Source organism: Mesocricetus auratus, unplaced genomic scaffold (assembly GCF_017639785.1).
Source record: "Mesocricetus auratus isolate SY011 unplaced genomic scaffold, BCM_Maur_2.0 Super-Scaffold_100676, whole genome shotgun sequence".
NCBI classification, from domain to species: domain Eukaryota; kingdom Metazoa; phylum Chordata; class Mammalia; order Rodentia; family Cricetidae; genus Mesocricetus; species Mesocricetus auratus.
Window position 1 is genome coordinate 118,069,402 of NW_024429266.1, and position 12,574 is coordinate 118,081,975.

Consider the following 12,574-nt stretch of genomic DNA (forward strand, 5'->3'; position numbering starts at 1 on the left):
AACTACATCACCTGAACCTCCACTGCCCACAGTTCTATTGTAATCCTAATCTTCCAAACACCCACTAGAATACTCCACTAAGCTCTGCATACAGCTTCCTAAAACTTTTCTAATCTGAAGTTCCAAACTTCTGCATTGTTTACAGAAACCAGTTCCAAAGATCCAAAAAACAGGAGGTCAGTTTCATCAAGTAACAACCCCACTCCTGGTATCAGTTTTTTGTATTTGTTACTTTTAGTATTGCTGAGGCAAATATCCAACAAAAGCGGTTTATGAAACAGAGTTTAATTTGGCTTATATTTTGGGGGTATAGTTCTATACACTGGATCATGGGACAGTTGGTCACATTGCATCCACATTTCAGGAAGAAAGAGATGAATGTTGCTGCTTGGCTCCTTGCTTATTTTTCTTCCATCTGGGATTCCAGCCCATGTAATGATGTCACCCACATTTATGGCGTGGGTCATCCTGCCTCGTTCAACCAACCTAGAAACTCTCTCACAGACATGCCAAGAAGTTTACCTCCTAGGTCTATATCCTGTCAAGTTAACAATTATTATTACCATCAAAAGTTCCCTTCTTTATTAGAAAATATACAAAGGATTACAGGAAATATTAATATTACCTATTGAGAAATAATAGGAGATACAAAGACAAGTGCATGTGCATGCAAGTGAGATAAAAATAAAAGTGCCCTGGAAGGCTAGACAAACACATGCTAAGAGACCGATGTGCACACTAATTGTGAGCATTCATGCCATCGTTCATTATTAAGTTGGCCCAAGTAGACCCCTGCCTTTTCTAGCCTTGAAGTTATTTGATTTGGTGCAGTCTGTGAATTGGGAGGGCATTTGCATGTGTTCACCCTTTCCTCAGCTCTCCTGCCTCCCTCTCTCCTCCCGCCCACCCTCTGTGTATGTGGTAAATATGCAAGTGAAACTTGTATACCAGATCCTCACAAGTTATCCTTTTGCAGTTGGCACTGAGGGCAGCCCCCTCTTACGAAGATTTTGTGGCCGCACTAACCATAAAAGAAGGTGACCACCAGAAAGAAGCTTTCAGTACTGGGATGCAGAGGGACCTCAGCCTTTACCTCCCTGCTATGGAAAGGCAGCTGGCCATACTGGACACTTTATATGAGATCCACGGGCTGGAGTCTGATGAGGTGGTGTGACAGCTACTTCTTAGAACAGCACCTCCTACCTTCAGGGAATAAAGTTTGCTAATGTGTTGAGTTGCCCTAGTTAATTTCCAGCAACTTTGATGCTCTCCAACTCCTCTCCTTGAGGAGATGAACAGGAGGAAGTGAATCCTAGTGTTTTATAGAATTGTTTTGATGAGTATGTGTTTGGTGTGTTTAAAAATCAAGGTGCTAAATATTTCAGTTCAACAGGAAACCAAATCATAGCTATCACAGACTTGAATAGCATAAGAGCAAAACTGACAAATGAATTTGTTGGGATCACATTTTGTATTGTTGTTTCAGTTATTAGTTTCAATGGACCATCCAAATTTAAGAAGTATGCAGGACTATAATACAAAGCCAGTGTTTAATATAGCTTAGAAATTGATTGAGCATTGGTGGGAGTACAAGCCCCTTTGTTGAAGGACTTACCATGTAATAGTTTGTTATACGTAGACTGTCCTGAGTGGGTCCCTTCTCAGTGACTGCTGATGAGAAGGGCTGGGTAGTAAAGACACAGACCTTGTGTTGTGGGAAGACACTAACAAGGACTGCCAGTAGCATTCCTGCGTTTTATCTGAATTGGACATCATAACAACAGTGACAGTAAAGAGGATTTCTATCATATTTCAGTAGTAAAGTTTATAATAGGAAGGTCTGTTCACATTCATGAAGTATCTTGGTTTTATTTTTATTTATTTATTTTTTTGCCTAGCTTCCTGAACGCTCTTTCAGCAAAAGAGCCAGGTAGCTTTCAAATGTGATCTAGATAAGCCCTGTATTGAAGTCACATGATGTGTGTGCTGTTTCAAAGAACAGAGTCCTAGACCTTAAGTGAAGAACCCACATCTGGAGATGAAACAGGAATTTGCTGGCTGATAACCTTCCCAGGCAATACTCAAGTACACAAAGTTGAAGAGCTACACAGGTGAATTCTAGTTTTCAGAATTCCAACTCTTCTGCAAGAAACAAATGATATATCCCTTAGCCCCCAGAAGGAAGGGGGCCATCATTCAAGTAAAATGATTAAATGAAGAGTGAGTAGGCCAGCCGCTTGTGTAACATTGCTTGTGGCATTTCTATAAAAAGCAACAAGGTGCCCTTGTCTCCCAGTAATGGACCAAGCTGCCTAGAGTGTGCAAAGGGGAGAAGCCATGAGTGCCTTCCCCAGGAGAGCTACTTCCTCCTAGTAAAAAGGTCATTCCATCATAAGCAGTCCCCAAAGAAAGTGAGGCCTTGGCCAGGCACAGGTGAAGAGGGGGGCTGTGTGTGCTGCTTTTGCTGCTGCACATCCAGGAGCTCTCAGGGAAAGGCACTGGGTTTCCTCTGTCTGTAAGCAAGTGGGCATTTACTCAGATTAATGAAGCAGTAGAGTTGGCTGCATGCAATCCCAGCTGCTCAGGAGTATGAGGTGGACATATCACTTGAGCCCGGGGTATGGAGGTTAGCCTGAGCAACATAGCAAGATCTTGCCTCTTAAAAATATTTTTAAGAAAAAAATTTAAGTGATGCAAGCATTTTGCCTCCACAAGAAGTTCTGGAAGTAAGCAGGACCAGGAGGGAGGGACTGAAATTACTGACAGTGTTCTGCTTTACGCCCACAGACCCCTCATATGGTTCCTCTTCCCTGACAAGTAGAAATCTGAGGGAAGGGCTCAGACTTAGACCTCCTGACCATGACATAGTGACTTAAGACCAGAAAGAGAAGAGGTAGCTAATCTACTTGTCCCTGAGAGTTGGTGTGCCATCTATGGGCTGTGCTACCAGGAAAATGATGCCAGGCATGGCTGTGCTAAGCAGCCCCGGGTGCCTCTGCAGTTACCAGAGCCCGGGGAAGAGGGGCGCTCTGAGAACACCTTGATCTGCACTGAGTGTGTCAGTGCACACAAAAGAAATGGCAGTCAGCCGGGCGTTGGTGGCGCACGCCTTTAATCCCAGCACTCGGGAGGCAGAGGCAGGCGGATCACTGTGAGTTCGAGACCAGCCTGGTCTACCGAGCGAGTTCCAGGACAGCCTCCAAAGCCACAGAGAAACCCTGTCTCGAAAAACCAAAAAAAAAAAAAAAAAAAAAAAAAGAAATCGGCAGTCTGAGTGTGTAGGTCCATTCCACCTGGGTTGGGAGTTGGTTGTTTCTCCTTTTACTTACAGCCATTGTTGTTTTGTTTTCTGATTTCTGGTTACTTTCTAAGAAAGGGGTAATAACAAAAGATCCTGAAAGTGCTCCTGGGAGCCCTTCCAAGAGCTCTGGAGTCCCTCAACCACCCTCACCCTAGCAGGTGAAGAAATAATGTGTGTGTTAACAGAGTGCTAACCTTGTCTCCATTGCCAACAACAGTTCTGGATTATTTTCCTAGCATAGATGTAAGGGAGAAGCTGGAGATAGGGAAGTGTGTCTCCCTGGACACTAGCAGAATTGCATAAGTAGCATTGGCTGACCCCTTACACAGCACTGCCACACCACCACTGCCTCAGTCTGCTCTCCACCCCAGCCCATGGAGCTCAGCTCACACTGGCTGGCATCGGTGTGTGTGTTAAACTGAACAAAGGCTTTTCAATTGTGACATGCCTTTTGTCTTTCGAAAATAAATCTGATTATAACTAAAACCTACTTGAGAGATACGAATTTAGAGGTGTGACACCTTTGAGGGTGGAAACCAGCTTGTTAACAGAGGCAGAGGTGATTCTCATGGCAGCTCTTGACACAGCCTGGAAGGGATGCGGAAGGGTGCTCTGGGTGTGTAGTGGCTTGTTACTGTGTAGAAGTCATCGTGAGCATGACAGCATCGCTTTCGTGTCACTTTCTTGTCTGCTAGTGAGCCTCACTAGCAGTGAACTGCCCGCCCCCTCAGCTTGCTCCAATGACTCCTCTCTTAGCTCTTGCTTCCCCTTCTTCAGCAGCAGCCCACCTGGTTCCGGATGAGCTTAGGGCAGAAGCCATGCTCACATTTGCAGCTGCAAGGTGGGAGAAGGTGGCAGCGGGATTGCCGAGTGCCACTGGGAAGGGCACCCTCTGCCTTTGATCGGTTCACACAGTTAGTGTGTTCAGCTCTCTCCTGCTGAGTAGTGGTTTTAGGTGAAGTGTGTGGTGGGATTGGCAAATTCAGTGCACTTTGTTAAGTTTGGAAGCAAGAAGTGCTGAAGAAGTTTCCCGAAAGAAAACTAGTCCGATCGCAAAGGTCACATATATGGAGAGCTTTCGGATAAAGCAACAGAGAAGTGAGAGGATTTGGAGCAATACAAGATATAAGACATTTTGTATTGTCTTTCTGAAGAACGGGTTTTTGTGAATTTCCTACTAAACTATTATGCCCTAGGGGAACGGGGCCCTGTTGTGTTGTTTCTGAGTTATTGATTCAAACCACTGCTTCTGATTTAGTGACAGGTTTACAACAGTTCAGCTCTCCACCCTCATGCTTCATTTCACTACCAAACATTTTCAGAGTTGCAGGTTTCTAGGTGTAGAATTTCTACGTGTTGAGCCATCCTTCAGTTCTGCAATCTAATGTGTTTGGCCATAGACAGCCAGACCTGAGATGCTCTGTGACACTGCACAATATACATGCTTATGTGCAGCAGACCCCAGAAGTTCATATAAAGTGCTGTATTGAGACATGGGTTCTACTTTCATGTGACCCTTTGTAATCTGCAATTGCTTACTCAGGGCTTTCACAGTAACAGTGTGTCCAATAGCTGTCTGATGGTATTTCAAGACTTATCATAAGAGGCTTATAGATGTATAGTGTTAGTTTAGAGTTTTTTCACTGGCCCTCCCCTGTGAATGTTCCAGTCCAACCCCATTAGACCATCCTGCAGATCATTTGCATGGTTTCTTGATGCACAGCTGCCTTCAAGAAATCTAGGGCGTGATCACTCGGTGATGCCTCTGGTACAGGCATTGCGTGCATTGATCTCTCTTCTCCATTGTCTATATATAGCCTTTACTGGAAAGGAACAAATGCCACTACTCTGCAACGCAAGGTTTTCAGAATTCTTGTAAATTGTAAATCCCTGAGTCACTTTTCAGATTGAACAGTGTTTCTAACCAAGCTGTGTGGGGCATAATATCTGGTGTATTTAAAGTGTGGTCAGTATCTTCCTCACCTTACTTTATACATACCCTTGGGCAGGGTGGTCCCCTCACCCTGTCGTGGATGGTTCCATCAACCCTAGCATGGATGACCTTATTGCACACCTGATCTCATCCACCAGAACCCCGTATATGTGTCCACAGGTGGAGGTGGAGTCAGTGAAGAGAAGGGTGATCTAGATGGCAGAGGAGCCAGCTTCATGACATGGATGATGTATGATTCCCATGTGTCATGAGAATTCACTAGAACGTCATTCAGCAGCCCAACTACCTCATGTAAATTGGCTGTGGACAATCTGTGTTAGGTGAGAAATGTGTTCAGAGAAATTTATTCTGGTCAATAAACTGAACAGTGTGGTGTCTCTGTGAAGAACAAACAAGTTACCAGATGCCAAAGGCTAACGTATACCTAGGTTCTCTTGGGTTCTTTTCTACATTAACATTTAATTCCACAGTCTGTGCCCTCATGAGTGTCTGTAGTTTTGTAGAGCCACATGCTCTGAGTAACTGTCACGGAGTCCTGTGTCACCTCCTCTTGTCTCAGTATTTTGAATGAACATCATAATGCTGATGGGAAGCGAGTTAAACTACAAAAGCGTCAAACAACTGTGGCTTCTTAATTTAATGGACCTTTATTTAGAAATGTATCGGAGCCTTTTAGGACCAGTTGTTGAGTGGAAATTTTGTATGCAAATGTGTCTGCTTCTCTGTCCAAGTTGTTATTCTGTATTTCATGGGAAGTGGGGCAGGGGAGGGTTTTACTTCCTTTGGAGAATGTTTGAAAACATCTGTCAGATTTTTATATTCATTAGTTTAAAATAAACATATTTTTAGAGTATTTCATTATTGTTCTTCAAAGGTTTTGTATGAGTTTGTTTAATTTTATGTGCCAATAATATGTATTGTTTATGGAACACCCATACCATGCCAGTCATCATTCTAAATCCTTGATAAGTATCTACACATTTCTGTCTTACTAACTATAAGGTATGTACTATAGTTACCCTCAGGTTTCAGTTGGGAGAACTGAGACACAGACTGGGAAGCCTTCTGCCTAATTCTCACAGCTGATGAAGACTGGAGACAGGCTATGAACCCAGGACTCCAGGATCTTCACAAAGCACAGCATCAGCCGGTGTGGTGGCATCTGCACTGGTGATCTGGGCATTCTAGAAAGACCAGCCCTTTCCATTCATGGTTCTCTTGTTTTCAGAGGTGTAAGCAGCAGTGAGGTCACAGCCCAACACTGCTGCCAGAGCCTGGGAAGTTCTTCCCTTCAAGACCTCCACTCCAATGAAGCCAGATCCTTGTCTGCCTCAGAAAAGAATCTTAGAACTCGAGAAACAAAATGAGTATATCAAGCAGAGAGGAGACAGTGCACAGTTGAGATGTAAGGGATGAGTTGAGAGTTGATATTTTAGTCCTTCTTACATTCACATGAGTACAACAGATGAAATACCATGGCCCGTTCTGAGGGTGACACCACACATCTGTGTATATAACCAGGATCCACCACTGTCATCACTCCAGAGGTGCAGAAGGGAGGCTTTGGAGAGGCAATGTTGATGTTGGCCCTGATGAGTGAGGACACGGGTTGCTTTGCAGGTAGGTTGCTGCGTGAGGCTGTCTCCTTAGGGAACAGAGCCGCCAAGTTTGCTGCCATGTGTAGCCAATTGTGGCCATTGTTTGACTGTAGAGTCAGAATTGTTGAAATGGTTTTAAATTTTTAAATGTCCAAAGTCCTTCATAGATCTATCAGATAGTGGACCCTCAACCTTCTCCATCCTCTGACCATTAGGCTTCATTGCCACCCCCAGATGTGCCCCAAGTTTCCTCAGTCACTGGGGAGAGTGAGATGATGATCCCTCAAACCGGCTTTTGATTTAGGCCTATTCTTGCCTGTCCTCCCTCATGCTTGCATGGTTGCAAAGACCAGACACCCTGCAGGCCATCTTTAAGTTATAATTGAGGTACAGCCCCTTCACCTGACAGTGGTCCGGCAGCTCCATCCCAGACCCACTTATGTCCTCATCATCTTTCTTTCACTAGTGCTTCCTTCCCCTGAGGCCCCATAGCAAGCCCAGCTGCCCTTGAAGTGTTTCCAGCCAAGTCAGCGGTGTCACCATTACTCTGGTTTCCTAAGCAAAACATACCCTCAGCTCCTTTCTCCCCCAGTCTCCATGCCCACTTTGTCTTACAGGCCTCCCTCAACAGCCACACTCCCTAAGCCACTACACAGTCTCATGGCCCTCTTCCCTTTTGCCCTGATTGATGTCTTCCAAACCTGAAAATGCTCCCTTAGCTCCATGCCATGCATGACTCCAGCCCCTTCATAAACTTGGAAAGCCCCACTCCAGGAAAATACTTGCAAAACTTCTAGACACAAAATCCTGGCCATCTGTTCCCTTCCAGCACTCTTGCATGTCTAAATGATACCACATCAAGTAGGACTTGGGACAGGAGGCATGACTTCCAAGGTGACTGGGTCAATTCTTCAGTGTTGTGTCTAGATACTGGTGTAGCTGCTGCTGATTCTGAGGTTGGGATACCCTGCCTCTGATGGTGCTTTCTCTGTCTCTGCAAGGATTTTTGAAGCAGTTTTACAAGCTAGCTGTCACCTCAAATGGTGTTTCCTGATTCTTTCAGATGAATTATTTCTGTTACCCAGCTATATGAAAATAGATGTGAAGCAGTGCCCCACACAGCGCAGCTCCCCTCTGCTGCCCTGATTGTTTAAGCAACACTTAGAATGCCTGCTGTGGGGTGGGAGGGAAGGAGGAAAGAAGGGGAGAACTGATTTTGTGTTTCTGTGTGGTTGTGCGTGTGTGCGTGCATGTGTGTGTGTGTGTGTGATATTACTTAGCCTTTGCTAATATTCCTAAAATGTTTGTGTCAATGTTATTTTTGTTTGTCAAATTATCAATCAGTAGGATTACACCCAGTTCATGGTTCTCAGCTCTATACATATAGCCCTGGTTAAGGAGTCTAAAAACACTGATGTCTGGGCCCCTCCCTGTGCATCACTCTCAGGAATGTAGCCTGTTCCTGCTATCGCTAAATTCTCAGTAATTCTGACATCCAGCCCTGACTGCAATCCTTGGAAATACTGGTGCAGTTCTTTACAACTCTCTGTGGGGCCTTTCAGGATGAATGCAAATGTTAGAACTTCCTTCGTAGAATTCAACAAAATGGCAATCAAAATAAATAAAAATTTTAAAAGATTAAAAAAATCCTTTAAAAGTTTCCAGCAATCAAGCAGTAGAAGGAGCAGAGACTTGCCTTTGTGCCTTAAACTCCAGAGTGTAAGCCAAAGAAAAAGACTGGTTTCCTGTTGGGAAAGAACAGCTCCTAGCCCCATTGCCACTGAGGGCAAATTCAGACGCTCATTAAAGTCTCGGAGTTAGAAAGGAGCTGATTAATGACGTGAACCGCATCCTGGGAAAGCCTCACTCATGTTGATTCTACAGACCACTTAGGACTTCTGTGACTTTGGAGAGTTGGGGATGTTGCAGATGAAGATCCAGATTATCTTAAGCTGTTCTCAGTCCCCTCACTGCTATGCACTTGTGTATCTGACTGGACATGCTTCCATCAGGGAAACCTTTGGGATACATCCAGTCATAAGCATATGACTCTAGTTCCCATCAATCACCTCAAAGCTAAGAATGTCATCCAGCAGCACCAGAAACACATAACAGGGATTCCCCTACTTAATTGTAACCCACCTACCTGATCATTTAACTAACATTTTTTGTTTTGTATCTACAATTTTACTCCTGAGATTCAGTTACCGCATTTCACTTTACTTTTATCTGAGCACTCATTTCACATTTTTATATCTGTGGTGTCCATTTGCTGCGTGCATCATTTCTGTCATGTGTCATGTCTGTCTGTCCATCCCCCTCCCCCCATGCTCAGGCCCACATTGCAGCACCATCTGGATTAGCCCCTATTTCTTTAGGAAGGGTTAGGAGGTGTGACCTTGTTGGAGGACCTATATCACTGGAGGTGGGCAATGAGGTTTCAAAAGCCCATGCTAGGTTCAGTCTCTCTCTGCCTGCCAGGTGAGGGTCAGGATGTAAAGCTCTCAGCTAGAGTTCCAGCACCTGCCTGCCTGCTTCCTGCCTTGACGATCATGAACAAATCCTCTCAAACTGTAAGCAAGCCCCCAATTAAATGTTTTCTTTTGTAAGGGTTGCCTTGGTCATGGTGCCGCTTCACAGCAATAGGACAGTAACTAAGACTTGTAGGTATTTCACTACAGTGCCAGAGATCTAATTAGCACACCTGTATACATGCTTATCCTCCATCATTCCTGTACAAGACACTGCTGGGAAGGGCTTATATTTGCCTGGTGCCACAGTATATGATTGTGCTAGTCATTATGGCATCAAAATATTTTCAGGTAAATAAACTGAAAATCTCATACTGTCTGTCTTTCCTAACCTCTCTCACCAGAAGCTCCCTGCAAACACTACCCCCCAAGCCAGCACCTACAGCAGTAACATGAGACCCTAGCAGGGAACCTCTGACCTTGCAAGAGCTATGGTCAGCATCTGTACTGCTTGGTCAATATCTGTGTCATACTGGTTGTTGAATATTTTCAGTGTTAACCTTTGCAGGAAGACACACAGAGTATAAGCTCGCAAGGAAAGAGAAATGACTGCCCAGCAAGATTGGAAATACAACAAGGCAAATAACACTAACATTGTATGAAATTAGCAAGCAGTCTGAATAAAGTAGCATGCCACAGGTGTGAGCAATTTTAAACAAAATGATCTGGCGACTATCTAAGTGAGCTTGTGGTCAGAAGAGGGGCCTGTGTGGGGAACAGGTGGGTCCAGTTCAGAAGAAAAGCTCATGCAAGCGGCAGAAGTTCCTGCGGGTGTCCTCTGCTCCCAAGGGACTTAGACCATGAATGCCTAAAGCACACATGCAGGCATGACCAGATGGAGAGAAACACTGGCTGCAGAAGTAAACGGTGTGGCCAGAGAATATCACAGGAAAAAATGAATGAGCTAGAAAGACCTGGATGTGGTGACACACACCTGTGATCCCAGTACCTCGGAGGTAGAGACAGAGCATCCCGAATCTGAAGCCAGGCTGAGCCTGTTTTATAACAACATGACACAAGCTGCAGTCTTGAGAAAGGAGGGAGTCTCAGCTTTAAAAAAATGCCTCCATAAGATTGGATTGTAGGCAAGTCAGTAGGACATTTTCTTAATTGTTGGTTGATGGTGGAAGACACAGCCCATTGTGGATGGTACCATCCCTGGGCTGCTGGTCCTGAACTCAATAACAAAACAGGCTAAGCAAGCCACGAGAAACAAGCCAGAGGCAAGTGGACCTCTGTGAGTTCGAGGCCAGCCTGGTCTATATACTGAACTCCAGGGCAGCCAGGACTATATAGAGAGACCCTGTCTCTAAAACCCAAAAAGGAAAAAAGGAGAAAAAGTATAATGAAATATATGCATGATAATGCCACAATGAAACTCATTCTTTGTATGCGACCCAAAAGCTAATATAAATGAATGAATGGTTTTTGTTCTAGGAAATCCACCAGAAAATGCTGGACACTCAAATATCCTGAGGAAGTTGCTTTACCACCTTTCCATAAAAGCAAGTCATCAGGGGCCTGGATTCAGTGAAACAAAAAGTTTTAGCAACAGAAAGAAATAGAGGGTAATTTCCAAAGTTCTGAGTAGAAAAAAAAAGAAAGAAAAACTGCCTTGTATGATTGCAGGCGAGTGAAAAGCAGATTGTCTAGTTTGGATAAGCATGAAGGGGGCTTAGAGTACTCCACTTGGAGTATAGCGCTGACAGTATATTCTATCCATGGAGTCCACCACTTGGAGTATAGCACTGACAGTATATTTTATCAATGGCGTCCACCACTTGGAGTATAGCACTGACAGTATTTTCTATCCATGAGTATACCATTTGATAGAGTCAGCAGTTCAGCAGCACAAGAACTTATGTGGAAGAAATAATAGATTAAAACTGGTTTACTTTCTAGACAAAGGTGCCTCGAGTCAGGTTAGGCCTGACCCAGATGAAGAGAGAACACGGGACAGTGTTTAGAGCAGAAAATTACTCTTTTTATTGTTTCTAACCTTGTATTGTGAGACAAGGTCTCTGTGTGTGTTCCAAGCTGGCTCTAAAGGAAATAACCCAGACCAAAACCATACCCTAAAATAGGACCCAGATTTCAAGAAATCTGCTACCCATGAACTTCCAGAAAGTGCCCCCCCATCCTCATCCTGAAGCCAGGAGCTTGCAAAAACAAGCAAGCTCATTTATCTCTCAGCCTCTAGCCTTTAGATCACATGAACAGGGCATCTGACCCACCCTGAAGGCCCATTTTTGGGCCTCAGGAAGTCAGACACCCCCCTCCCTACTCTACACTACAATGGCTAAGTTCCAAACCCTGTACCATGACTCCCCTGTCCCTCAGATACTGAGCTGCAGGTTTTGGGGATACCAACCACTCAGGCTCTTCTAGTGGTTTTGAGATGGAACTGAGTCTCTTCCATTCTTCTCGGCTGATTCATTTCTAACAGACTCACATTCCACATCCTCCTAACTCAGTTTCCCATTGCTGGGATTTCTGCTGTGCACTCCCTTCCTCCAACCATTTAAAAAGCAAAAGAAAAACTCATTGACTTACTGTTCAGGTAGAGATGAAACAGGCTTTGTGAGTGCAAAGGAGCCCTTCTAAAGTCCTGGTGATCTGAATTTGGGGATCCGGGGTGCCAAATGATCTACAGTCACCAAAACTACCCTAAGTCAAGGTTTCTGGGTTTGTTGTCTCATGCCCAAGAATGACTAGTCAAATCAGACAAGGAGTGAGCAGAGAAATGGAGGTTTATAAGGGAGAATGAGAGACACTCCATGGGGCTTAAGAGACTGAAGACAGGGACAGGTGTAAAGAGAAGCTTTTTCTTTGAGAGAAGCCTTCCCGCCAGCCTGGTTCTGGAGCCACATCAGTCCCAAATAAACACACAGGAGGCTATATTAATTATGAAGCTGCCGGGCAGTGGTGGCGCACGCCTTTAATCCCAGCACTCGGGAGGCAGAGGCAGGCGGATCTCTGTGAGTTTGAGGCCGGGCTGGACCGATAGCCTCCGAAACAATACAGAGAAACCCTGTCTCGTAAAAACCAAAAAAAAAAAAATTATGAAGCTGTTGGCCTTCCTTGTTTCTTACTGGCTAGCTCAGACTTAAGTAATTACCCCATAATTGTTCATCTAAGTATTTCTCTTACTGGAGAATAGTTCCGGACTTCCTACCCCATGGCGTTACAT

The 12,574-nt window shown here is 44.5% G+C and overlaps 1 protein-coding gene across 2 annotated transcripts in view; it reads left to right on the top strand.

Moving 5' to 3' along the window:
- Positions 1 to 6,108, top strand: part of Plekha8 (pleckstrin homology domain containing A8) — a 53,839-nt gene extending 47,731 nt beyond the window's left edge. Inside the window, exon 15 of one of the 2 annotated variants that reach the window (XR_005873632.1) lies at positions 977 to 991. Coding sequence is in view for 1 of the 2 variants with exons in the window: in XM_040737192.1 (XP_040593126.1) it covers positions 977 to 1,174 (198 nt within the window). In the remaining variant the exon portion in view is untranslated. Of the gene's footprint in view, positions 1 to 976 lie in introns of both variants that reach the window. The other variant, XM_040737192.1, reaches the window with a different exon arrangement.
- Positions 6,109 to 12,574: the final 6,466 nt, after the last annotated feature.